This window comes from Cavia porcellus, unplaced genomic scaffold, assembly GCF_034190915.1.
Source record: "Cavia porcellus strain 051 isolate PalLab524CR breed Dunkin Hartley unplaced genomic scaffold, mCavPor4.1 scaffold_8, whole genome shotgun sequence".
Taxonomy (NCBI): Eukaryota; Metazoa; Chordata; class Mammalia; order Rodentia; family Caviidae; genus Cavia; species Cavia porcellus.
The window spans coordinates 72,064,399-72,079,625 of record NW_026947491.1 but is presented as its reverse complement, the minus strand read 5'-3'; the positions used below and the strand labels follow the sequence as shown (position 1 = coordinate 72,079,625).

General features: G+C 33.2%; 1 protein-coding gene and 1 long non-coding RNA gene across 2 annotated transcripts in view; one reads left to right on the top strand and one right to left on the bottom strand.

Moving 5' to 3' along the window:
• Ptprq (protein tyrosine phosphatase receptor type Q) overlaps positions 1–15,227 on the bottom strand; it is a 201,870-nt gene that overhangs the window by 119,078 nt on the left and 67,565 nt on the right. Inside the window, exons 20-25 of the mRNA XM_063255200.1 lie at positions 12,842–13,010; positions 10,764–11,054; positions 10,235–10,510; positions 9,714–9,865; positions 7,197–7,338; positions 4,347–4,616 (exon numbers count right to left, since the gene is read on the bottom strand). Of these exons, the coding sequence (XP_063111270.1) occupies positions 4,347–4,616; positions 7,197–7,338; positions 9,714–9,865; positions 10,235–10,510; positions 10,764–11,054; positions 12,842–13,010 (1,300 nt within the window). The remainder of the gene's footprint in view (positions 1–4,346; positions 4,617–7,196; positions 7,339–9,713; positions 9,866–10,234; positions 10,511–10,763; positions 11,055–12,841; positions 13,011–15,227) is intronic.
• Positions 1–15,227, top strand: part of LOC134477366 (uncharacterized) — a 177,542-nt gene that overhangs the window by 137,697 nt on the left and 24,618 nt on the right. The window lies entirely within an intron of this gene.

Genomic DNA, 15,227 nt, shown 5'->3' with positions numbered 1-15,227 from the left:
ACATGCTTGGCTAGACACTAAGCACTAATCTCTTCATAAATTCAATGTTCATAATACATGTTTAGCTGTGTTCGCATATGACCAAAGTTTAAAAAGAAAAAAAAGTACCCAATAATCCCTGGAAGAAATGTTAAAGTTAAACACCAGGCAGTGACAGAGTGAGCCAAATTTGATTTCGCTTCATGTCAAAAATAAGTATAGAACCAGTGACTCAGAGCTGGCTATACACTGTGACTAATCTTAGACTACCATAAATCAGAAGTTTGCAACAGCTACAAAACTGCTCCTATTCTGAACAATGACTCCCTAGTTCTTACCAAGCTCTTATCAACACATAATTCATGTGAACTCAGACAAAAACCAGTTATTATATAATAAGTACTGTATTCATCAATATAATTGCAAACTAAGTTGAAAATTTAATATCAAGAAAAAATTATTGAAGCAGTAACTAATACTTAATGTTTCATACAGTTAAATATTTCTTTAACTAAAAATATTTTATATTTGACCGAGAGAAAGAAATTCACTTCAAAGTTTACCCAGTGGATGTGTGTAAATAAAATATCCCAATGGAGCAAAAATCCTTTCGTAAAACAATGAATTCTAAGTTAGGCTTGGTGACTTATTCTATTCTGGCCTTAGGAGGTTGAGGCAGAAGAATTACAAATTCAAGCCAAGACTTAGCAACTTAGTGACCTAGTGGGATCCTATCTCAAAATAAACATTGAAAAATAGGCCAGCAGGTGTAGCTCAGTTAGAATTCCCTAGGTGCAATTGAATTCTCAGTATTCCCTGGCAAAAAAAAAAAAAAAAATAGAAAACAACTCATTTCTTTTGTGTAAACTTACTGCCAATCATACGTTTCTCCTACAAACTGTGTGTGAAACAGGGACAAATAAGTCATGTTCCTCTCTACGCAAAGAATTTATAATGGAACCGATGGTCCCAAATTACAGCTTTGTATTACCCATATATATTGATTAAATCAAGAAACTTGAGACTAAATCTCAAATTCTGAGTAATTCTTTGATTTAGCATCCCTTCAGTCTCTACCTAGATAGCCTTTTCATCCTAAATTAAGATCCAATTCAAATCCTAATTAAGTAATTTTTTTCAAAGATCTGGACCATAAATTCAGGTGATATAGATTATCAAGCACACATTGCTATTTTGACTCTGTGTCTTGTTTCTCCTGGCTGAATTTATCCTTTGTTCCTTTAACTAATTTTGAGTACCATTGTACCTGAGGATAACAATTTCTTTGTCCTGCTTTGGGAGAGGTCTGAACCTCTACTTTATTTAGGAATTATTGACCTCCCTGTTGTCGGTTCACTAGGGCTTAAGATTTGTCTAATAATTCAGACTATTTTATCTGGTGCTGGACCACCCTGACTCAGACCACCTGCCTGGATTTGAACATATTTCCTTCTCCCAGACTCCACATAAGAATGACCTACTTACCTCCCATTGGGAAAACACCTGTCACTTCTTGATGGACTTGTCTGAACCTGTTTGTCCATCCTCAAAGCATCCTGGGTAATCTACTTTAGTACTTCCCCAGGGATGGTTAGATGCTTGAATTCAAAGACTTCACTACTTAAGGCCACGATTCAGCAAGCCTAGGATGAAACTCAGGAATCTGTAGTATTAAAAATTGGCATGTTGCTGAAAGCTCTAATGAAGAATGCCCACATACCCTCTCTTGCTTTTTACATCTCAAACCATGTCATCATGAGATTTAAAAAATGAATAAAATTTCATGCTTTTCAGAAAGTGATAAGAATGTAGATAAAATCAGTGAAGCAATCCAATGGTAAAAGAGTGTTAGGCATATTTAAAAAAATAATCTATTCAACTATTGGCCCATTAGAGATATTTAAATAGTGTTTTCTAAGATGAAAAAATTAAATCTATTGTGCTGAATAAATAGTTTTTCTAGAGGCATCAGTTATACAAGGAGGAGTGGAGATACATAAGAATAAAAAGAGGAGGAAAGAAGCGAGAGAGGAAAAATGTAATCCAACGTAAACAATATACTGAAAATACACTTTGACTTAGTGTAATTGTCTTACATGTTTTATGTTGTTTTTTGGCCTCTTAGCCCAAGAACTCTGTTTTTCTATCATATATGTTATTAATGATTTTATAAAAAATAAATATATCTGGTGCTGCAAAAATAAAAGGGACTGAAGAAAGGAAAAAAACAATCAAAATGTGTTTAGTACACATAAGCAATTTACTATGGTGAATGTAATTATTATGTACCATAAAATGTACTAATAAAAGTCATAAAAAGGGAATGAAAAGGAAGAGGAGAAGCAAACTCCGAGGATGAATTCTAGGATATATTTTGTAGATAACAAAATAGAAAACTGTTCATAGAGTATTCTAGGCCACCTCCTCCATACTGTGCCTTTCATTATCACCCCTGTGCTTCGGACACCCAAATCAGTATGTTTAGCCCTTATAATTCAGATAATGAACTTCAACTGAAAATGCACAAATGATCTAAATTCCATGTTAAAACACATGCAGTTGAAGTGAGGAGGTGCAAAGATGAGACTGATCAGTATGCTAAATTAACAGGAGTAATAAGACCATAGGACCAAGAATAAATATATAGTAGTAGAAGTCAAATCAAAACTAATAGGAAAACTGAAATCATGACATGGACTGAATTGATAATATGTGATTATGTAGAGATGCAGGAAAAAATATTCATATAAAACAATGAGGGTTTGTGACCAACTAATTATCAAGAACAAGCATACAAAAACAAGGAAATAAGGGCATTCTATTTTTTTAATATATTTGAGGTGAATATGCCAACCAAGTAACCAGCTGAAATTTTCCAGAAATTTTACATATGGATGTGGAAGAGAAATAGAAAGAGAATAAAGTCTAAGAGAGTGGAATAATACTCTAGACTAAGGTGCTAGAGGAGGAATGAGATTGAATAATAAAAGAATAGTTAGATCTCAAGGAGAGTGGCAAGTATGTCCTGGGAGAAGATATATGGAAGGCATAAAAAAGATATGGATAGATGTTGTCATGAAGAAAGGTGAATCAATGTATTTTAAATTATTAGCAAAATAAATAACATTAAATATTGAAAATCTAAGTCTAGATTGGCAGATAAGAAGTGTTTTGAATACCATGGCAATATACTGAATTCCTACTAGACAGGCAGTTGGATTAACAAATGAGATAGAGGGTAAAAAGCTTAAGAATGGAAGCAAAATTTTCTTATCGAAAATTAAAGTTTTAACAAGGAACATACATAAGACGGTGCGGCAGCTGGGCTGCTTATGAAAGATGATTTTATAGCTGAAGAAGGCTGAATCATTTTTATTTTTTTCTAACCATATTTAGCAGCAAGCAGATTGTGGCAAACAACTTGTGGGATCTTCCCAGATTTAAGAAATTTCCTGGAAAATGACTCACGATGACATGGTTTGAGATGTAAAAAGCAAGAGAAGGTATTATTGAAATGCAGCTATTGCAGGCTGGGCAGGGAGAATCCTGCAGCAGGCAGAAAAACCACACTGGAGGATCACAAGGAATAGCTACTGAGCTAGATGCTAAAACCAGGGACATAGCAGCCTGGGTCTTCAGGTTCTCAGTTTACGGTCTTAAGAGTAGAAGTGTGCTGTAAAATGAAGTTATACAGGTTTCAAAAAGGAACGTGGGGTTCATATATATTTCCAAGATAGGGGTCTGGATGCTCCAGAGGCAAGTAAGTATGCCAATACTCACAGTTCCCACTGGGGCAGACACCAGGAAGTGGTGTTACCAGGAAAGATTCAGACTGTAATTTGTATGCCCAGGGAGAATGTGGGAGAAAGTAGGAGAATAAAGATTACGACAGGAAGGAGCTCTATTCGGGAGAATTCAGAGTTTCTTACACATTGGAGTTTAATGCCTTTGCTATTCATACAATTGTGAAAATGAGGCTGATGCTGTAGCCATAGTCCAGGGAAGTCTCTAGAGTTCCATAAAAACAACTGAAAAGAAGGAAAGGTGCATACTGGGAAGTTCACATGTTCTTTCCTTTAAAAAGTATGATAAAGCAATTTCAACAAGTTGGAGAATTGCGTATTCGTATAAACACAGCAGAACCGATTTTCCCTTTCTTCCTTCCTTTCACTCTCCCAGTGTTGTAAAAAACTATACAAGGTGGTATTCTTGTAACACACAGTCTAGGGAATCGTGCATTGCCTTTTTAAATATGCAGTTAATATCTTTATATAAATAGGCTACATAGATCACAAACAGACACACAGAGGACCATGTTTTATGCTAGCTGCCTGTTTCACAGCACTGACCCGTTCCACATTAGTTACCTGCTTCAGGGAGAGTACTGACATTGCATGCGCTTTCGTTGCCTTCTCCAGCTGAGGTTGAAGCTGCTACTCTAAAGATATATGAAGTATTAGCAGGAAGTTTCACGAAAGTGTGCATGTGCTCTTCGGGAGAGACTTTTGTGGAATTCCTCTCAAATGTTATCAGGTAATGTGTGATGATTCCATTTGCTTTTTTTGGTGGGTCCCATTTCACGGAAGCTGACTGCCAGTCACTTGCCATGCACTCTATATTCTGCACAGCATCTGGAACTAAAGGACAAACATATGCCCAAAGTGAAAATTTAAACACGTGTAGTACCTAATTTACTGAATTATGTGATTGCTAGGTAAAATTATGTTTAGGAAGACAGAATGAAAATATAGCAGCTTTTCAACTGGTGCTCAAAAACTTGTTAACCTAGACTGAATTAAATTGCTATTGGCTCATTTTCTATGCTACTCTATAAATGCTTATAATATTGACTCAGTCACTGAATGTTTTCATAGGTCCCACTAGGAATCACATTCTCAACCCCTTAGAAGAAACTGTGTAGCCTCAAGCATAGGAAGTGGCTGTGACCTCCTTCCTTAATCAGAAAGGTGCAATTTTAGCCATACATTATTGTGGAACCTTTTAATGCAAAACATAATTATAAGTGACCCTTTAATGTGGCACATCCAGGTTCAACAGTACTGGGAAATCTAGAGGTCTTGCTTTTATATTAGGATTCTTCTTTGAAAGTGTCTTTAAGACTTATTCTTTACACTTTAGAAAATTTTTGAAAGAAGACTTAAGGAGTTCTGTGTCCTCATGCCCCATCCCCATCCCCGGACATCTGAATGTACTTGAACGTGACTCAGTATCTCAATGGCCCACTACATCTGATTAACCTGGATGGGAAGTAGTCCACCAAAGTGACCACACATAGAGGAGTGTGTCATCTGGCTACATGCTATAGGAAAGGCCAACAACATCAGCAGTTGCTAGTATTGATAAAATACCACTTTCTTACTACAACATAAAAAGAATAGTAGAGAGAAAATTGGCAGGTAGTCAATTTGTATATTACAAGTTATAAACAATAAGAGAAAATGACTTTTTACCATTACTTCAAACATAATAATTCAAAGAATATTCAAATAATCTGCTACTTGACAACTATTTCCTTGACCTAAATTTCTCTTACAAGCCTTTTTTCCCTCTGTAAGACAAAGGCATGAGTATAGAAGGAAATATCTAGGGAATGTATGACATTTAACATTGAAATAAAGCTCATTTCTGGGATGATCAAAGTCTATGACAATTAAATATCATTAATTATTCAACTTCTTATTTTAAAATATTTGTAACAATCTGTTTACAAAATAAATTAAGATAAGACAGTTGACAACTGTCAAAGATCCAGTTTACAAACATAAATTCATGAATATTTCTTTCATGGACTGTGAGCCTCCAGACAGTTAACCAGTGGTATTAGAATTCTTATGGGTAAAAATTATCTATTGCTTAATGGATTAGAATTTTGTGGTATAACTGTATTTTACTGTATTGGTTTACAGAACACTCTCTACAAAATTAGCCTTGAATTGTATTGATTTCCTCACAGGATGAAGATTTTTAAATTCTATCATTCATTATCCTATCCACTTCCTAGAGCTGCCCCAAAATTCACTACTAAGCAGAAGGAGATTAAATTCTTCTAACTTTTAACAGCCATTTCCATATATTCTAGCTGGATTATAACTTTTTCATCTGTAACACAGAAATGAGAGTAACAATAATTTTACAGAGCATTTGTTGTTGCTAACATTCCAGTAAATGCTTTTGACAAATCTCTCCAAGTATTTTTACCACATTTCATAAGATGACTGTAGCTAACGTATGCTCTTTTTCAGTTCAGGATGTTGTTCTGGAGTATGAGGCTTTGCAAAGTCGTACAACTACTAAGTTGTGGAATAAGATTCAAACTCAGACACTGACTTCAGAGAATGAACTTTTATCTACCCTAATACTATTTAACTGAAGTATCCTACAGACATGTCATGAAAAAAGCCTCACATATTCATAATTTTTGAAAAAAATGATTACTTTAGCATGCATGGTCTCTAATCTCAATTGAAAGATTCACTAAGACAAAGGAAGGGCATTAAAGAGATGTCAAAAAGAAACGACTAGAATAGGAATTTGCACTCACTAAGTAATCACTGACAGAAAGATAGAACATGAGGAAGAGATGGAAGGCCCACTGGAGAGTAGAAAAAGTACATTCCCAAGCTACCATTAGGTAGACAATAAATGAAAACTTTTCAGTGACCACATAAAACGAGCTATGGCACAGACGCCTGGGCTCCAGAAGGTAAGTTGCTGGTGAATTAGGTCAGCGGGTTTTCACAGGTCCTGCATGTTACAAGGAGCCTGTGGGAATACAGGGGGCCGAGGCAGTGGTTCCTGCCCTCAAACACCACAATTCATCTTCGCAAAGAAAATCGTAGACATGTTACATAAATCCAAATCAGTCTGCTGAAAGTAACTGTTAGCTCATTCCCCTTTCTTTCCCAGCTAGCTCAGATAATCCTAAGGATAAGGTAACTTTATACATGTCCAGAAGTCTATTTTATTACAAAAGAAGTCTTTTATTTAAAGTTTCTCAGTTAAAAAGAAAAGATTGTTTAAGTACGTAAGTATCAAACTTTAACATAGTTTTATGGGCAACAGGACCAAGTCTAACCTTAAAAGTACTGACTTTCAAGTTCCTTGTGAGTAAAATACCTACCATACAAACTGGAAGAGGGAAAGGAAAAGTTTTAAATAGAAGAAGAAATATTTCAAGCTCAAAAACTGGGTCTCACCTGATTCATGGGTTGTGAATTTTACTATATTACTAAATTGGTTGCCATTCCCCACTTTGGTAAATCCAGATATACTGATAGAATAAGTGCTCACTGGTTCGAGGCCAACAAGTTTAGTTTCACATTGAAAACCTGAAATATTCTGAAAAGACAAGAAAAATATTTTTATTCACAATATGGCATCAAACATTTGTAGCTGGAAGAACTAATTTAATCCAAGGAAACTATTCTTTCTATATTTAACCTATTATTTAATGAATATTTTAAACTTAAAATGAAAAAATATTATTGTTTTCCACCATGGAGTATGTTTAGCTTATGACAGAAAGATAAATTGTGCCCCTTCTTTGACTTAAGATATCTCAAAACCACCAATTAAGGGGGAAAAATGAGAGTATTTTGTTCTCATCTAATTAGCCTTTGTGTTATTTTGCATTATCTACTAATTTTTCCCTAAAAGCTTGCAAAATTTAAAAGTTCAAAATTTTAAATTCAACCTGTGGATGATCAGCAAAACATGATTTTTCCTAAATTCATCTAAATTCACTATCAATATCCACTAACATGCCTAAACACTCAATTTATTCATCAGCTACTCTACGCTATGCATGGGGAGCATGCTAACCAAGTACTAAAAATCTCTGTTTCCACAAAGGTTAAGTGGATCATTTTCTCACACAGTTCCTAAATTTCTAATTTGCCCCATGCTTTTCAAAAAATGAGAAAAAGAATAAAAGACGTTATTATAGTTCACCGACGTTATTATAGACGTTATTATAGTTCACTATATAGTTATTATAGTTCCTGTAGGAAAAAAATCACCATTAGGAATAATGTTTTCATTCAAAGATAGTTGTCCTAATCAAAAACAATACAATGAAAATTATACTTACAGAAAAAGTCAACAATCTCCCATAGGATATTAATTTTAAGATAGTGTATTACATCTGATAAAAACTGTGCTGTGTGTAAAGCATTTTGGAGCAAACATTTATTAAGAATATTAACCCTTGAGCCAGTTACATTTTGAGTCCATTTTAAAGTCATCTGTAGGAAGTCACTGCCATGCTTCTATCACCTATTTCTTTTCATTCTTCCATGCTTACAATTGACAAAGCATGTTGATAGATGACGGGAGAATGTAAGACATGACCTCTGCCATCAAGGCATTTTTGTATTAAAGGAATCTACAAACAACTGCTGACTGAAAATAAACTAAGCATGAAAGCATGATTTGGGGTAGGAAGGCTTAATATTTCAAAAAATGACTAAACCAAAGCAATTAAAATAAAAGGTGTAAGACTAATTTATCAAATACTGAACAGCCTTACACAAGAGCAAGTCTTAATGTAACTTTTCACTAGATACATTTTTTCCTATCACATCTGCATGATTTACGTTATCTGTCAAATGATCTGTCTGTGGACCACTGTGGATCGATTGAGTTAGATAGTACTAACATCTGAGCAGTTCTAGTGTTTTTCTGCTCCCATAAACTCATACTTAAGTTTTGAAGGGAGAAAAAGTACAAGGAAAAACAAAGAAAATAATAGAAACAGATATTGTTAGGACATGGACATGAAATGAAAACCAGAGAGAGGCTGAAAAACAGATAAAGTAAAATAAATATTTTAAAAAGGAGGAAAACGGCTTGAGAGTATAAGTAAAGTAAATCGAAAGAAAGATTACAAAAATTGTTGGAAGACAAAATAAGATATAAGAAGTACCTGAAACTATACTTGGAAAAATAAAACTACTCAACTAATATACTGTATATAATATTTTATAGTGTAAACATTACATCTCATATATTTCAGGCCCCTTTTCATATAGGTCTTTTGAGTATTTTTCACTGATTCCAGATCGTAAATATTAAAGAAGGAATGAATATTTATGGTTACAAATGAGTTATCATTGACAGCAAAGAATAAGTCTCTTGCAAGACCAATTAGTATAGAATAATATGCCATCCAGAAAGATTACCACAACTTCAGTATAAACACTGTTTTGAAAAGATCAAACAAGATTCATTTGCTATTTCTTCTAACAACAAATACAAATATATTACATTTTATAATAGGTTATAAATAAGCCAGAAAAAAATTACTATATATTTTCCTTAGTTTTTTTTTAAAAAAAATTACCTATTAACAAAATGGTGCATCAGTTCCTAATTGGTAAATATATACAGATTAGAAATCTAAGTACATTGCAGTAGGAAGTATTTGTACTTCCTACAGTCTGTCATAAGTTTTGGGACACAGAAGATTTTTTTTTTTTTTTTTTTTTTTTTTTTGGTCTTTTTTCCTTTTTATCGGTACCGGAGATTGAACTCACGACTGCCTGCTTTCAAGGCAGGCACTTATGCCGCTGTGCTAAACCTCCAGCCCCAACACAGAAGATTTTTAAAAGATCATCCTTGTTTAATTTAAAGCCATTCATCTTCCTCCCGTGTCAAAACATTTAATTTCACTTTTAACTTTTTGAAATAAATATATACCATTATAATCAACCTACCTTATAAAATACAGTATCAGTTTCATGTTCATGAATTTTTAAACTATATACTGTAATAATACCGCCTGGAAGAGGGCTTGGGCTCCATCTCAACCACACAAAATCTGAAGTGTAATTGATTACAGTCAAATTTTGAGGAGGTGCTAAAGGCACTGCAGGAAAAACATAAATAAAACTTATAATCATAAAAATTATATCATAAAAGCATATCACGACTCTAGCTTCTTGAAGACATTAGTTAAATAATATCCATAAACCGATCTAATTTTTAACTTCAGAAAGAAATAGCACAAGTAATTGTGTTTCTGTTCTTAGAATACAATAGCTCCAAAGTAGTTTCAAACAGCAATTCTGAAGCTTGAGTTAGTGGGGGGGAGGTGAGGGGAATGTTCAGGAAAATAAATGAATAATTGTAATTACAGACAGACAATCAAAATTCGTTGATTTCCCTTGTTGTTCCTTAGCGAGCGCACGTTCTGGGAGAGTGAAATTGTTTGAATAAGATGTGTATTTAGGCTTACCTGACTCATCCGTGTAAAAGAAAAGAACAGTGGAAGGACCAGGTCCTTTAATAGTTCTTGCAGCAGCAAAAAAACTATATAATGTAAATGGTGAAAGCTCCTCCAATGTTACATAGTTATCAGAAGTAACAAAAGAATAATTTTCACTTGGTCCTTGTAAAGTTAAATCATAACTTATTATTGCACCATTTGGCTTTACTGGGGGATCCCATGATAAGAGAACTGAGGTAGAGGAAAGGTTTTTAAAAGTGTTGATTATTGGTGAAGTCTCTGGGACTATAAAAGAAAAAGAAAACATTAAGTAAAACAAAAGAATTAGCATTGATCAAGAAAAAGCTTTACTCAAAATCAGATATAATTTTATTATATTATTTTAATTTTAGGAAAGAACTTATTTTGCTTATTTAAAGCCTAGTTATTGAAAAGAGAGACCCATATAATTATAAAAATAAAGTCCTATAAGAAAGTGAAATAAATGAAAAAAAAAAATAATAAGCTGCTTAATAGGCCTTGAAAGGCTCTAGCCTACCATCTTCTTGGGTTTTGATGTGTAGCTGGGCAGTGTAAGTATCAGAGAATCCCTTTTCTGTTGCTGGAGTGATTTTTAACACATAATCAGTGTATTTTTCCAGATTATCAAAATACATGTTGCTTTCATACGTAACTACAGGTGGCCCCACGTTGTGAGCAGTCTGCTGCAAACTCAGTGAAACATAGTAGAAGACCAGACCGTTTGGTTGGGACGGTGGCACCCAGCTTACATTTACTGCCGTCGATGAAATTGACTTGTAAGTCAGGTTTCCAACAAGCCCTTCAGGTACTATGACAGGAAGTGAGCAAAATAAAAAAATCATCAGTTGTCCTAACTAGAATTTACATACACAAATTAAGCATAACAATGGAAGCTCTAATGGTATTTAAATGTAGATCATTGATATAAAATGCCACCTATCAATTATTTTAAAAATCATTCAAGATAAGCATTCAAAATGCAAAATAAATCTTTACTATGCATTACAATTGATTTTTTGTAATATTCTCTTGGCTTTTTCTCCCCAGAACATGGAAAGAGAGAGTATGAATATGGTTGTATGTATGTTCAGATACTTTCATTTTTGGTAATTTATATGATCTGAACTGTGATTTTAGTTTCCTTCTTCTAGAGTACTTTTAGTTTCTTCTTACTGAACATATGAAGAAAGATGCCAGTAAGTGACTTGCTCCAGGTCATATTGACAGTAAAATATCTAATGCTAAGCATTTCTGATTTTGAATAGCAATGTTAATACAATCACCAGACCACTAATCTACATTTTAAGATAATTTTAACAGATTCTTTATTTATAAAAATTCTAATTCTCAGACATCAGCTGTACTATGGGACTAAACTCTATTAAGGTAAATTTGAAATCCTATCTTGAGGAACATGCAGTTATTATTATTCCTAATGCTATTAATTACAACGGATAAAATATAAGCTGCAAAAAAATTGAGATATCTACATTTATAGAATCCCCGAAATGATATTGACCATATATTACACTAAAACATTTCTTTTGGTTTTGATGGTTTTGTTTTGTTTTTGGTAGGGGGGAAGTTCTTGGTCTTTCTGATACAGGGTTTCAGGGTTTCACCACCATATAGTTCAGGATGGCCTTGAACTCATTTTGCAGCCCAAGTTGGTCTCAAACTCACAACAATCCTCTTGCCTCAGCCTCTGCAGTGCTGTAAGTACAGGTGTGCACCACCACACCTGGCACATTACTGCTGAAGAACTCTCCAAAATACTGCTGAAGAACTCTCCATATATTTGTCATATTCTGTTAATCAACTTATCAAGTATTTAAAAGATTTTTACAGCAACAAGAAAAACATTTATTTCTCATGTTTACAGTATCTGTCAAATTATGATTTTTAAGCAATGAACATGGAATTTTATTCTCAGTAGACATTTAGGTCAATACCATTTCTCAATGAGACTAATTTTTAAAATTATAAACAAAGAAATAACCACAAGGGAATAGACAATGATCCATTTGTCACTGTTTTTTCACAGCAGAAATCTAAAAGAATAAAAACTTTAATCACTATAGTTTTGTGAGTATTCAGCATGAACATGGTTCTGTGGAACCTGCATACAAAAAAATCTGGAGATAAAGAGGATATTCTGAATAAATTAGTCATAAATATGATAAAACTAAAAATGCTGCATCTCAAGAAATCTTGTGTAGATTCAAAGTCTGAAAAAGAAATGAGTGTTTGGGAAATTTTTTGAGGTTCCTAAAGGAAATAGACAAATACATTAGCTATTAGAAAATTCATGCACACATGTAGAAACTTTTTTATCCCATAACCAGACAGTTGTGACATCTTCTGAAGTAGTAAAAGCAAAAGCAATTTCATAAATGAATGGCAACAGTTTTATGAATAGAAAAGACTGTTATGATTATGTTCCATAGTTCTTATAAATGCATTTTCAAACCTCTGAAATGAAAAATTAAATATGATAAAGTAGAGTCAAAGAGAAAATATATAACTGGAAAAGTTTATGAAATAATTAAGTTTTTTAATCTAATAAAAGATTAAGAAATGCTTTCATTTACATACTGTCTTGATCTGTGTACACTTGAATTACATCACTGCTTTTATTCCCATTTCCAACTGAAGTACTTGCTGTCAACCAAAATGTATAGTAGCTGAATATTGCCAGGTTATCTATTATTGCAGACACGGTCATATTGTCAGACTCATTGGTTACTTGATGAAGTGTGAAATTCTGAAAAAAAAACCATATTTTTTAATAGTTCAGAATGCAATTTTAGTATGCTTGAAGATTTTAGAATAATTACTATCCATTAATTAATTTACTCCTGAGTGATTTCAAATAATTCGTTACTTACTAATCAACAAGGACATTTATTACTTTACTATGTGTTAATATTAATTTTTAGGAAAATCAACATATAATTAATTGTTCTAAAAGAATAATAGGAGTAATTTTGCTTGCAAAATCAATACACAAAACGGAAAAGAGTAAAAAGTCCAAGGTTAGATTAGAAAATGTCGAGGCCAAATGAAACTGTTGCAGTGGTGCTTGCGTCAGTTTTCCCCATAAAATGCTTCAGATTTTCCAAGTATTGGTTATTTTCAAACAAGTTTGGTAATGTTACTTCTTCACATTAATGATGGGGAATTTATTAAAATGTTTGCTTGTTTCTATAAATGCAAATAGTAGTTTCTATAAATGCAAATAGTATTTCTTTATAATACTGCAAATGAAACCCAGGACCTTGTATACTACTACTGAGTTATACCTCCAGCCCTGTCTGTCTGGCTGTCTTTCTTTCTTTCTGTCTGTCTGTCTACTGCCTGTCTGTCTCTTTATCTATTTGAGATGAGGTCTCCTTCAGTTGCCCAAGCAGGCTCAAGTTTAGGAACCTCCTGCTTAAGCTTCCCAGTACCAGATCACCAGCAGTGCTATCATGCCTAACTTGTATCATTCATCCTTAATGGGTTTTTTCAACAATTGTGGAGAAGCTATTAAATACATCCTGCTGTATGCAGTAAAAGAAAATTAAATTTCTCTTCTCTGACTATACCTACATTTATTCCAAAGCATCTTTAAAAACCATTAATCATTTCCTTTTTGGCCAAATGTTAGGAAAACACATAATCAAACAAAATAGTTTGAAAACAAAAGAGAATAGATTTTTAAAACATATATATAATTAGCACAAATATTTTTCATACTGATTAAGAAATACAACTATGTATACTGAGTAAACTAAATCATTACAATCTCTATGAAATCTTTTGTCCTGTTTTCAGGTTCTGGCAGGGTAACATTAGTTACATTACCTAACCTCAAAGTTTCTCTTTACCCAACTGTAAAAGAAGAATAATCATCTCCACTTCATTGAGAGCTTTTGAGGATTAGTAAAAACATAAATAAATTAATACTATGCCTGATATACAATAGAAAACCTAACGGTAATTTGTTTCAGGATAGTAAGTTTGACCAATAGGACTGTAAATATGACTAAATTCACAGTAAGAAGGGTATTGACATTATCAACAAATTTAAGTTCCGAGAAATGGTTTATGACTTGTTTACCAGCATTTGAAGGGGAAAAATGTAGTTGCAATAAAAAATTTAGTTTGTGGCAATTTGTTTCAACACAAACATGCTAAAACCATGTAAAAATCTCACCTGTTTGATGTTCAGTGCTTTCCAATATGTTTACTTTACACATGGAATAACAGGCTTAAACAAAGCATCACTTAGAAGTATTATTTATGTAAAGCTTCTTGGTAAAAGTTTTAGGGGTTTTTTATGTAATTTGTTCTAATTACCAATGACCTCAATGACTAGTAAATAAAGAATTATTTGAAATTAGTCAGGAGTAATTGCTAATATGCTTGTGATTTAGTAGGTAACAAATTTATTAAGAGATCAATTATCCGGATAGTATTTTACATTTTAAATGAATAATATATTTAAAATTTAGAAGAATATTGTAATTTTGATCTGTATAATGACAATTTGAGTCTCAAGTCTTGGCTTTAAAATCTACCGGTGAGAGGGCAATAGTGGTACACACCTGTAATCTCAGCCCTCCTGGAGGCTGAGGCAGGAGGATCATGTATTCAAACCCAGTATGGGCAACTTATTAACTTAGTAAGACCCAATCTCAAAATTAAAAAAAAAAAAATAAGAAAAGAGCTGGAGAGGGGAGTAGCTTGGTGGGAAGGCCCAGGATTCAATCCCCAATACCACAAAAAGAAAGAAAGAAAAGAAGGGAGAGAGGCAGAAAAAAGAAGAAAGAAAGAAAGAAAGAAAGAAAGAAAGAAAGAAAGAAAGAAAGAAAGAAAGAAAGAAAGAAATTGATTTAGTGGTTAAGAAAAATATTTTGGCAATGGGTACTTATGTAGGACAAATGTTATGACCATTGTGCTTCTTAAAAGATAAAAAATTTTAATGTAAAAATTAATG